The sequence below is a fragment of the Protobothrops mucrosquamatus genome, unplaced genomic scaffold (genome assembly GCF_001527695.2).
Source record: "Protobothrops mucrosquamatus isolate PMUCROS unplaced genomic scaffold, P.Mucros_1.0 scaffold288, whole genome shotgun sequence".
NCBI classification, from domain to species: Eukaryota; Metazoa; Chordata; class Lepidosauria; order Squamata; family Viperidae; genus Protobothrops; species Protobothrops mucrosquamatus.
In genome coordinates, this window is record NW_015386632.1 from 208,381 (window position 1) to 221,405 (window position 13,025).

The following is a 13,025-nucleotide window of genomic DNA, read 5'->3' on the forward strand; positions in this document are numbered from 1 at the left end:
AAATTCGCGGACTGTAGCTTGTAAACTTCTGGAGAAAAATTCTAGTAGTTTACAAAAACTTAAAAGACTACATGCCAATTTAAAAATTCTTTTAAGTGATGCGATCCTTTGAAATTTGCCCTGTTTAATTCCTCTTGCCCGGCCGCATGTGAGAGTCTCCACATATTGCAACTGGAAGGGCTGAAATATAGCCTCCAATACATAATGGCTTTAGCTCCTCGATCGAAGCAGCGCCGATACCAAGCTCGAGCGTAGCGCTAGAAGAGCGCTACGACTGACGTAAGTCAACAAAGGTCACGTGGCCACGCCTAAGTGCGGTGATTGGCTGCGTGGGCACAGGGAAACGGGGTGGGGAGGGGGGGTCACGGTGGCGGCGTGGGGTTCGCTGTGTGACACAATTACAACAACTTTGTTCAGCTGCTGGGGAAGTTTGTACAGGCAACAAATACACCCCTCGCGGGCGGGCGCGGGTCCCTGTCACCTCGACTCCACTCACTTTTCGTCGCTGGGGCTGGCGGCTCAGCAGCGATGTAAACACTGCTCCGTCACCGCCAGCAGCAGCAGCCGCAGCCTCCTCCTCCTTCTCCTCCCACTCCCCCCCCCCAGTCTTCAGCGCTGGGGCTCCCTTCCTGCTCCCTCCTCCTCCGATCAGCGGGGCTTCCCCCCGCCTTTCTCTCCCTCCCCCTCCCTGCCGGCTGTTGTTGTTGTAATAAAAGTTGTGGTGGTGCGTGTGTGTCGGGCACCCCGCCCCGCCCGGCACTGGGGGGGTGTTGGGGCGCGCGGGGAGGGGGGCTTGCGATCGTGAGTTAATTACGTTGCGTTTCCATGAAATCGTGTGGAGTGTCGCTCGCCGCTGCCGCCGCCGCCGCCGCTGCCTCTACTGCTTTCGGTGATGAGGAAAAGAAAATGGCGGCGGGGAAAGCGAGCGGCCAGAGCGAGGAGGACTTCGCCAGCCTGACAGCGGAGGAAAGAGAAGTCCTCTCTGGCCTCGACAGGTACTCAGACGGCAGCCTCCGTGCTCCGGCTCGTCCGGTGATCTCTCTTGCCCGCCCGCTCGAGGTGTACGAGTGAGCGAGCGGGCGAGTGTGTGTGTGTGTGCGCGTGAGAGGGAGAAAAAGCGAGTGTGAGTGTGGCGGTGCTCTTGGGCCGGAGCGTGGGCTCTGCCCCTGCCAGCGAGTGTGAGGGAGCGCACGGAGCGATCTGTTTGGGGCGGGGTGGGCTGGGGGACTCCGCGAACGTGTCTGTTTTGCTCAATCTCTCTCTGTCGCTTGATTCCCCCTTGTGCAGCCGACTCTTCGGATTTTTAAGGCTTCATGAAGATGGCGCCAGAACGAAGGCCTTGCTGTTAAAGGTAAGGGGACTGGGGTGGGGGAGGAGGCAACCGACCAGGGAGCCACCCTCCCGGGTTTGTGTATATGTGTGCGTGTGTGCGCGCGTGTGTGTGTGTGCACTTGTGTAGGAGCCTGTGTGAGTGTGCTGGAGAGCTGCGGAATTAAACCGTCACCTCGCGACCGTGAGGTTCGGCTTCGCGCTGACTCCCCCTTCCTCGCCTGGGTCTCGGGAGAGAACCGCTCGGCTCTTCCCTTCTCCGGCCCGCTGGAATAGAAAGCTCCCGTTGCCCACTTTCAGGGTTTTATCCAAAAAGTAGGGTAGAAGGTGCCGGCCCGATTCTCTCCAGTTAGGAGCAATCTATCTGAGTAATGAGAAGATCGGGCGATATTTAATAAGGACTGGTTCTCGGGTTTGTTTTTTTTTATTGCTGAAGGGAAAAAAAAACTGGACCGAATTGAATCGCTGAAAATGAATTGATATCAATAGGAAGAAGGGTATTGAAGAAACGTGGCGCCTCTTCCGTGGTGTGTCACTCTGAGGAGCCTGTCGCAAACTGATTTGTTTACTCGTGCTGTGTCCATCTTCCTTGCAACGTGCATCTTCATTGAACGATTTGGTTTTTCTTAAGCTTTTCACTTCGTAGGACGTTTATAGAGAACGGGTTGTAGGTTGCGGCTGTTTTTGTACAACTGACTAAAGAGGTATCTTCTTTCAGTAAAAAAAAAAAAAAAGTTCTTGGTCCTGTCATTTAGTTAAGTAATGGCTTCTCCTCTTGGCCCAAGATGGCCGGACAGGGAGGAGAAAGAACTTGGTGGGAGGAGGTAAACAGAAATAAATACTCAGAATGTATATGCAAATATGTGTGAAATGTTTGACTTTTTAGGAGCTGCATAGGCTGATGTGTCAAAAGAGTTTTCCTAGTTGAATTTACTAAAAGCAGAATATTGTGTTTACAGAGCTGTTGGTAGATCTTATTAACCTGTAGCATATCTACCTAAATTACATAGATTTTGATACAAATTAATTTATAGGACAAATCTTATTAGAAAACAAGAAATGGTTTATATTGCATTACTTGAGGTTTTCTTTTCAGTGCTAGTATCTCACAGCTTTAGTTTAAGTGCAATGATTTCCTTTTTTTTAAGAATGATTGTTCATTCAGTTTATTGGTCTACTGTGGGTATAATATCAGCTTCTCTGCATTTCTTCTTTTATAACCAAGTAACTTAGCATAAAGATTAATGATTTGGGGAATATTTTGATAGAATGAAGTTCTTGTTTCTAGTGACATTGTTTTTAAAAAGGCAATCTTTACAAATGTTGAAACATTTTTAGATATTTACATATGTCAAATATTTATGATGGGAGCTATCTGAATTTGAAATCTTAAAATATTTCATTTTCTGGCACAGGGTGCAACTATACAGTACACTGAAAGAGTGTTTAGGTTTGAAATGTTAGATTACAGTATTAATGTTTGACATGATTTTAAAGAAAGTGTTCTAAGGAGTAATATGCTATTAATTTCTCTGTAATTTAGGTTATGTATTTATCTACTGGGTATAATTATAGGAAAATCATGGGTTGATTTTCTTTTGTTCATTGATCTAAATTTAATGCTTAGTATGTACTAAAATATGTTGTGATCGTCTATTCAATATTTTAAAATGGGTTGTATATTAAACCTATATTAAAATTTTAATTGTAGGAATATCAGAAGTCAAATTATTGGTCCTACCCTCACAGAATTGATAAAACTGAATAGCAGGGTTTCAGCCATATTTTTTCTCCACTTTTTTCTAGAAATTAAATGGGGATCTTCTGCATGTAAATTATTTGCTTTCTATAGTACTTCAGCTCTTTCTTTACATATATTTCTACTCTGAAATATATCTTGTTGAATTTGATAGGTAAGTGGATGTAGCATAAATGATATCAGAAATTGCACATCAGAAGAAAACATTTTAAACAGCCTTTAGTTTTGCAGAAAGCGAAGTCAAACAATTCTCATATTGGTGCCTTTGAAAGTATTAGGACAGTAACTTTCAGAATTCCCAGCTATCATTTCCAAAATATTTTGTTTTCATCGAATTTGAGATTGAAGAAGAATATTAACATTTATTTTCTAGAATAAGTTACATCAGGCAAAGAAAATAGAGTGGTACCTTGGTATTCATTAATTGGTTCCGGAAGGCGATGAGTACCAAAACAGATTTTTCCCATAAAGAATAATGTAGTGAGTCATAAGCCAGCCGACACCAACCAGTTCTAGCTTGTGCATTACCAAACAAACAATGAGTACCTGGACAAATTTTTGTGTCAAAATGCGTTGAGTACCAAATTTGATGAGTTTAAAAGCAGCTGAATACCAGGGTACAACTATAGTTGAATTACCATAGGAGGTAAATTATAGATTTGTTGTAGATGTGAGAGTCCAGTTTGTAAGCATTTTGGGTAAGGTAGCCCAAATCAAAGAAACAATGATGGTCATAAGTACCTAAGAGTTGATGATAATAAAGTCAGGCTATGGATAGTTCAATAAGAGAACTCCTTGCTCTGTTATGCTCCAGGAGTTTTAGTCTACAATTCAGTTCGTATTGTAAGATGTATGCTGTAATACCTTAATTCATCTGTAGGTACAAGTTTTGGAAAGTTTGTTTTAAGAAATAATGAGTACAGTAGAAAATTGGAGTGAGAATTCTTCATTCTTAAATGTTAATATTGATGTTTACAATCAGCAAGAGAAACCAATCTAATAATTCTCCAAACTATTTTACCTTTTTAAAGGCAAAATTAAAGCTGCAAGTTAAGTATTTCAAAATCTGTGGGTTTCAGCCTGAGTCTAGTATTGTTCATTAATAGTTATAATAAAGATTGTGTGGTCTTGCTGTTTAAAATAGAGCTTTCAAATTGTAGGAAAAGTTGAAGAAACCATTATGTGCAAAGTCAGGGTTCTGAATCCAGAGATACTTCTATTTGTACAGATATGGATGATAAATGAGACACCTGTGTAAGAGCGTGGAAATGTCAAGTATTTTCCTCTTGAATAGTGATTAAATCCATGATCGCCATGAAACCTCTCTCTCAAGCTTGTTATTTCTGTTCCTTTTGATAGATTGTTTCAGTTGTTTTATAAGAAAAATTGAGTTAAATATTCTCCAAAGTGATAGCCATGTTATGAATCAGTTCCCATCAGTAGTAACATAGTTATCACTTTAGAGAACATTAAATCCAGTTTTTCTGCTGATGTCAATTTACATTATTATTTTTCATTATTGTACAATGTTGCTTTTAGATGTATTTTAGGAGATACATAGCTTAGGTTCACAGTATTGTACTATTATAGATATGATAACCTTATCTGTCTTTTAGGTGTTTGGCGTAAATACTGCTGTTTTCATTGAAATTGGAAATAACATATGTTTATTTTGACGAGTAGAGATTGATACTCAATTTATGATGTCAATTCCTCTGTTTTCTCATATATGCTGCATTTAGGCTCTGTCAAAGTAAAAAGACATAGAACTTGCTAATGATTTCTATAATTTTATCAAGTAAAATGCTAGTGTGAATGTTCCTGTTCAATCTGCTCTAAAATTTACATAAACATCTGAAGCATTGAACTGAAAAGAAAATTGAAATGATGGCAGTTTCCTGATACCCAGTTTAAAGCATTTTTGGTGATTAAAACAAATACGATAGTAAAGTGACTTAATGATTCTTGAATAAGACCAGTAAACAGCAATTAGTAGTTATTAATTAATAATTGATTACAAGCAGGTAAATTGTAGAACAGCTTAAAATGAACAGTATTCTCAGTCAATGATCTTGATATATATAAAAGAAAAAAAATCAGCCTAAAAAGTATATTTGTTAACCAGGAGAGTGATATGGATATTATAGAGCAAACATGCCTCATAAATACCTCAATACAATATAGGAACTTCTAATATAAAATCATTTACTCTGCTTATTAGTATGCTGATAAGTAATATGTCAAAAAGCTATGATAGAAATAGCAACAATTATTTAAAAGTATGGTTAACATTAATTATCAGTTAATATTAAAATGGAATTGGATAGATACAATCAAAACTTCCAGTTGATAACTTCTTCCTCAATAACATCCAGTGTTTTACATAGAGTTACACATGTTAGTAATGCTGCATCAATAAAATAGCATTTAATGAAGTTTTATTGCTCTGCAGTTAAATGAATACCTGCATGCATAGAAACTACCATCAATAGACATTTTAAGTAACACTTTAAATTCACCCTCAATCATTATTACCCATTCTTTGCATCATTATTATGGTATATTACGGTCTGCTTAAAAGAGATGTCTTATTTAATATCGGAGCATTTTGTTTTCAAAGAAAGTAACTGTAAAAGATTCTTTATGACTGACATCTTCATTTTCTCATTGCTATGTAATTCCATGTTAATACATTTACATAGCAGATATGGTATTGACTGAATTTAATACTCATGAAGTTGATAAAAGTTCATTTGCATGATAAATCCACAGCTAATAGGTGTCTAAAAGATTTTATTTTTTAAATATTTTAGCTTATGTAATGGCATACTGAGTTGTGTTTATTAGTTTATTTTTCTACTGCTTCAACATGTTGTTCTGTAATCTTCAAATCATACATACCATTTGGATTTTAGAGGATGTGCACCTTGTGTTCTAGTATAACCACTTTTATGTTGAAATATCAAATTGACTCTAGGGAAAATTTTGAGCAGTTGAACCAAAATTGGAGTAATGCACCTTATCAAGATAATTTTGAAGTTTCCCAATGAATAATACAAGGATTATTTCCCAAATGGGATAACTTGTTTGGAATGAATAAATAGTACAATTTTAAATAATATAATAATTCCTGAAAGAATTAAATAGAGTTAGTGAGTGTTTATAAATATTACACTGTTTTTTTAAAATACATTATTACAGAAATAGCGAAGGTAAAGTATTCTGTTACACTGTTACATATTGGATATACTGCATAGACATTTTGGAAGAGGATGCTACATCAATTTTAATTTATTTAAGTAATTTGCCTTGTTCTTTAATGAGTTAAGATCTTACCACTTTTGATATGCAATCTGCTAATTTACCAGACTTGTATAGAATGGTAAATTTTAGGTGAAAGTAATATCTGTATTTAAATTTTATGATATATTGATAAAGCAATAGTATGTTCAAAATATGCTTTACTAATTTATGAATACATTTTATTACTATATTGGTGGTATGATGAGTTGAGATTTTATATAGTGATTCAGAATATTTTTAAAAAATTTATCTATTCTAATTTCTAACTATACTGAATTCCAGCCATACAAATATATGAAAAAATTGATATACCTTGATTTTTCCCCCGGTAGCACAGAAGCCATCTCTGATATTTTTGATGATTTTATATGTGTCCTGCTATATTTATTTGGTAGCTTTATTTACTGTCTTTTATTGAGCAGCTCAAAGCAGTGTATGTAATGTTCCCCCTTCTGTTTTTATCACAACTATAATTGAGTGACATAAATTGAACTTGATATCATTGTATCTTAATCTGGACTTATTGTATAGATTTTAACTACCCAGATTTCCTTAGCCAATAGAAAAATGCTGGGGATAGAAATCCACATAAATCTGGAGTTGTGAAGGTTGGGAACATTCAATAGACTATAGATAGATGTTTACTAAGTTTTGTTAGAGGTATATTGCATAGGTTCATATATTTGGACTATACAAGAAAAGTTCATGTTGTAAAGTTTTAACTTGTGAAATTGTCAGCTTCTTGAACTACTCATAAATTGCTTCAGATCAAATGCATATACACTAAAGCATAGCTTTCAAAGATATTAATACTGTAGTGGCGTTATCTGGTACAGTGATGGCAAACCTTTTAGAGACCGAGTACCCAAACTGCAACCCAAAACCCACTTATTTATCGCAAAGTGCCAGGGCCGCATCAGCATTGTGGTGCCCTCGGGGGGGAGGGAGGCGCCTCTGAGTGCTGCCTCTGGCACAGAAAAACCAGGGGCGCAAAAATGGGCCACTGTGCTGCAAGGCACAAAAACGGCCACCACTGCGCCATGGAGTGCAGATACAAGGTGCTGCACCACGCAAGAACAGGGCATGGCCAGTGAGTATCACGCAGGCACTATTTCTGCCCCATTTGCAGCATGTGCAACCTCGTGGCCCTGTGCGCGCATGCATGCATGTAAAATGCTTCCCCCTCCCTTTTCTTCCAGTCCACCAATTGACAACGGTTGGTGACCTCTGCTCTACCACCTCTATTCAAGCTTGCTAGTCAGCCGCTTCACCTCCTTTGTGCTGGACGGGGCTCCTGCTCCGGGTGGCAGTGGCGGCCTGCTGCTGGCAGTGGTGGCGCGCGTGCCATCAGAGAGGGCTCTGAGTGCCGCCTCTGGCACGTGTGCCATAGGTTCGCCACCACTGATCTGGTATATGGACCAATGATATTAATGTGATTAACAACTTGAAACTGCCTTTTTTGTAGACAGTTTGAATATACAGTATATTTAATATGTAGTCTGTCTAGTTAAATGTTAAAACATAATTAGTGTTCTTATTGCCTAGAAAGTATAAAGAATCAGTTTCTTAATATGTATTTGCATGCAATCACAGATAATTGTTTGTATTACCTGCTTACTAACAGTTTAGCAAAATTCTGATTGACAATTCTACAGTATTAAAAAAGTGAAAGTGGAATTACAGAGCATTTAATATCTTAATATCACTAGGTACATTTTTTAGCAGATGTTCAGTGAGATACTGAATCTTGATAGATCAAAAAGTTGCATAATCATAATGATACAGGATTGTTCGTGGATCTCTTTAAAAATTAAAAATGAAGGGAATCTTGAACGTTTTTTTCTGTTTATCCATTCATTGTAGATAAGAATATATTTTCATGAACTGTGTGGGTTTCATTTTCCAAGGTGGCTAATTTATGGATATGCAGGCATGCAAGAGTTGATGCATAAAAAAATAATTCTTCCCCAACCAAGATAGTTAAAAGAACATGTATTGACTGATATTAATCCTGGTATTATCTAATAAATATGCTGGTAATCTGTTGACCACATTTTTTGCAACTTTCTGATAAGCAAAGTCAGTGCTTATCAGAAAGTTATGTTACTATCATATTACTAACTTAATAATCACAGTGATTTGCTTAACAACTATGGTAAGCAAGGTTATAAAATGGGGCAAAATTCACTTAACTGTCTCACTTAGCAAATGAAATTTTGGGCTCAATTGTGGTTGTAAGTTGAAGACTTTCTGTAGAGTGCTGAATGGTAATAAAAAATAGAAGTGCAGTCTCAGCTCCACTGTCAGTAGAGGGATCATTGCAGGACCCATCTGGGTCAGTGACCGGGACCACAGGTTTTATCTTCTGAGCCTCTAGACTCGTGCTGGAACCCCCATCCTCAGGGAACATTTCTCTTCGCTAGAGAGAAGTTCCCTGAGGATGGGGGCTCCAGCACAAGTCCAAAAGCTTGGAAGACAAAACCTCTGGTCCTGGTGATCAACCCAGATTGGATCCTGTAACATCATCCTGGGAGACGTATATTTGCCTTCATTCGAAAGAGATCATTAGGTACCTTTTTGCATAGTTGTCATTTTTGGTTAATAAACAGGATATATACCATCCTTTTTTAGAAGAAGGGTAAGAAAAAAATGAAATAACTGGGTGTGAGTATACTGTATGTGTGTGTGGTTGTGTATAAATAATATAAATTCATATTTCACTCCTCTGGATGGTTTGTGTTTTCCTCAATCTTGGGTCCTCTGTCCGAGGCCTGGGAGTTTGAGAGTTCTGCGCAATATTTTAGTTATTTCTAGCACTGAACCTTTCTGAACAGAGAGCTCTGAGGTTGTTCCTAGGATCCATTGGAGCCATTCTTCCAGCTTAGGAACCATAGCCCTGAGTGCTCTTGCCACCAGTGGGATCACGTTAGCCTTTACTTTGCATATCTTCTCTAGTTCCTCCTTCAGAATCTAGTACTTCTCCCGATTTTCATATTCCTTTTTCCTAATAACTCTATCACTTGGCTCCACTATATCATTGCCTCTGTCTTCTGGTTCTCGTCTATTACCACAGTCTCTGGTTGATTGGCTAATGCCTGCTAATGTGAATTTGGATATATAAGTCCCACAGGATCTTATTTTTCATGACTTTCTGTGGAAGGTCTAGCCTATACACTGTGCAGATGTTCTTCTATACAATACCAGCTACCTGTTGTGCCACTTAGTGTACTATGTTGCTGTCTGCATCTTATACCTTGCCACTATTTGTTAAATTGTCTCTGAGGTCTCTCTGCATTTTGGGTCCTATCTAGTATTATTTACTTCTTGTATGGATTTGGTGCTTAGTGCCTGTTCTTGTGTTGTGTTGTGTTCAGTGCCTGAGTGCTGCCTTTTAGCCCATCCCTTTCAGTCACTGGTAAGATTTCCCAGTGTCAGCCACCTCAGCTATCTCTTGAAACTACATTCCATGCAAGGTCTTGTCTCACCATAGCACTTCCTCTGTTTGATCTTCTGCCCATGTCTGTGCTACCATCTCAGGCATTCTCTCAGAAGCTCATCTTTCAGTGCTAGCTTTGTGATATTCTCTTGGATGCTCTGGAATTTGTACAGGACAGTGACTTTGACACTCACCCATTATATGTAGTTAAGACTGCAGAAAAAACAATTGCAACCAGCCTACCTTCCATAGAAGATCTGTATATTGCGCAGGTCAGAAGGAAGGCTGAGAAAATATCTACAGACCAATTCACATCCTGAACATAAACTGTTTCAACTCCTCCCCTCGGGATGCCGCTATTGGGCATTGCATGCCAAAACAACTAGACACAAAGTTTTTTTCCTCGTGCCACCACTCTGCTGAACACATAATTCTCACAGTACTGTCTAATGTCTATTTATATTTACCCACGTTGTATGGCTATAGTATTATTATTATCCTTCATCCTTATTACCTTATTATTATTATTATTATTATTATTATTATTATTATTATTACTCTGTGTACTCTCATGTACGCTGAGAGCTTCTGCACTGGAGACAAATCCTTGTGTTTCTAATCACACTTGGCAAAATAAAGTATTCCATTTCACATCCACATCCATCTCTCGATATATATCTTTGTTGGAAACATTTAAGTGGCATACATTTGCCATGATAAATGCAAGCACTTATTCCTCTTTAGGTGTGCTTCAAAATGCATTATTATATAGTCTTATCATGCTTATAAAAATATATTGAAGAATTAAGAACCTTTTGTATTTCATGTTGTTATGCACTGCTTTTTAGATTCTCTGGCCATCAATTTTGAAGAGGACGTTAAGTGATCAGAAAACATCATCTACTTCCCAGTAGTAGATCCATGTTCTGGAGTGTGCACCTGGGGAAGCAATCTCTTTGCAGCACAGTTTTCCCAGGGAGGAGGCAGTACATTCTAAAGCCCAAATTAAAAGACTGCGTAGTCCTGAATTGATGAAATAGGAAAGAGGTTCAAGGTAGCCACACTCTAGAATCTCAGGATATATCTAAGAGTAAAGACTTATAAGTTTAATTTGGCAAGATTCTATCATTAGATGTAAATAAATAAAGCATTGAAGTTGATTGGATTTTGCTGTGTCATGTTTGGGCTTGGGCCTATAAATTCAATATTATGTGATTATGATAGGTTGGTCGCAATATACCCTTAATTTAGAACTCCAGAAGTAATCTGTTTTAATGTAGTTTGACCCAAGGTACTCTAACAAGATCGTGGCTTGAATTTATAATGAGATTTAGAATATGGAGTTCCCTTCCATTTTTAGTCTAGCATGAGAAAATGTCAGATCGCAAAACGTAGATCAGACCAAGAACTCAAATCCACATTAAGACTAACATATTAACATTAACTGTAATAACAGGATCTTGTTAAGTGTGATTATGATTTACTTCCTTCTCTTTTAGTAACGTGAATTAGGGAGCTGTACAGTATTTATGAGATGTTTTGTCCTTCATTGTTTGGGCTTTTATTAAGCAGTGTTTCCCTCCTTGTTGTTTTGGTAATAAATTCAAATAAAAGGCTGAAAGTCTAGAATTAGATAAAACAGTGCTCCTGTATAAGTTAATGACCAAAGACCCTCTGAAAGAGACCTATTTTCTCTTGCTTTTGAAGTGCAATAAGGCTGGGTCCATTCATGCTTCAGAGTACAAACTGCTGTACTGTGTTGTAGAAGAGGAGAGTTGTTATAAAAACACCATTCTCCAGCACTGGAGATGGATAATCCACCAATGGGTAGGAATACAGTCTAAACCCATTAGTGGATTATCCATCTCCGTGCTGAGAAAAGGCGTTCAGGTAAGACAACGCCCCTTTTGGGGCCAAATCTTTCCATGCCTCCTAGTAGATGGAGACCATTGGTTAGTGTTCTCTAATTGGGTAGGAAGATATCTAGGCCGCAAACCATATAGGACTTGATACAAGTGACCTGCATCTTGAATTGAACCCCAAAACATGCTGGAAATCAGTACAGTTTGAATAGCAGAAGAGTGATATGGAACAACCTGCCTCCAGAAGCAGTGAATGCTCCAACACTGGAAGTTTTTAAGAAGAGACTGGATAGCCATTTGTCCGAAATGGTATAGGGTTTCCTGCCTGAGCAGGGGGTTGGACTAGATGACCTCCAAGGTCCCTTCCAACATTATTATTATTATTATTATTATTATTATTATTATTATTATTATTATTATTATTATTATTATTATTAGCCACTGAACACATGCACCACTGTGAGCTGGACCAGTTGAAGTTTCTAGATAGTCTTCAGTTGGGTATTGGGTAGAGAAAATTGCAGTAATCAATATATAACAAGGGCATGAATGACTGTCTTCAATGCATCCTGTACAGTAATGGCCAAAATTGTGGAAACCTTTTGGGAAAAGTGTATTTTTGAGGTTTGATGGCTAATAACACCACTTTTTTTTTGTAGTAGTACCATAAAATTATATATCAGTGGAAAGATAATTTAATCAAGAATGTAATGCAACATAGTTTGTTCAATTATCTGTACTGTATTCTATGAAAAGTTATAGCCAAATAACCAGAAAAAGGAAGCACAACTTGCTTAGGTTGATATCACGTAGCTTTCCTTCATCTGATTGTAGCCAATGAGCATGAGTGTTTAGAGAGCCAATCAGGTGTCATCTTGTTTTGGCAATGAGCCAGTCAGATCACAGCAGGATTCAGTTATTGATGTCATGTATTGAAGATGAGAGGAGGACATTTGTCTCTGTGTTATGTGATTGCTATCAAGTTGGTTGTTTCTTTTTCTTTCATTTAGTGAGCTTGTAAACAAACATGTCAAATACAAGGCCCGGGGGCCGGATGCGGCCCGTGAAGTAGTTTCATGTGGCCCGCGAAGCCATCCTGGAAACAGTAAGGGAACGGCCCCCGGCTGCCTTGGCCCTGGCCCAGGCCGGCTGGGAGCCAATATACAATTTTGTGGTGGCCATCTATGCTGAAACACATTCAGTCTTAGCTCCACAAGGCCGTCTAGAAACAGTGAGGAACCAGCCCCTGCTGTGTTGGTCCCGCCCCCTGGGTGCATGCTGGGGAGGTGTCATCCTTTGTGAGGAATGAAGAAATGGACCATGCCTTGGCGCTTGC

The 13,025-nt window shown here is 38.6% G+C and overlaps 1 protein-coding gene across 1 annotated transcript in view; it reads left to right on the top strand.

The window, feature by feature from the left end:
- Positions 1 to 825: 825 nt before the first annotated feature.
- The window catches only part of LOC107286495 (lysine-specific demethylase 6A-like), a 54,527-nt gene continuing 42,327 nt past the window's right edge, over positions 826 to 13,025 (top strand). Inside the window, exons 1-2 of the mRNA XM_015814868.1 lie at positions 826 to 995; positions 1,288 to 1,351. Coding sequence (XP_015670354.1) covers positions 826 to 995; positions 1,288 to 1,351 — 234 coding nt within the window. The remainder of the gene's footprint in view (positions 996 to 1,287; positions 1,352 to 13,025) is intronic.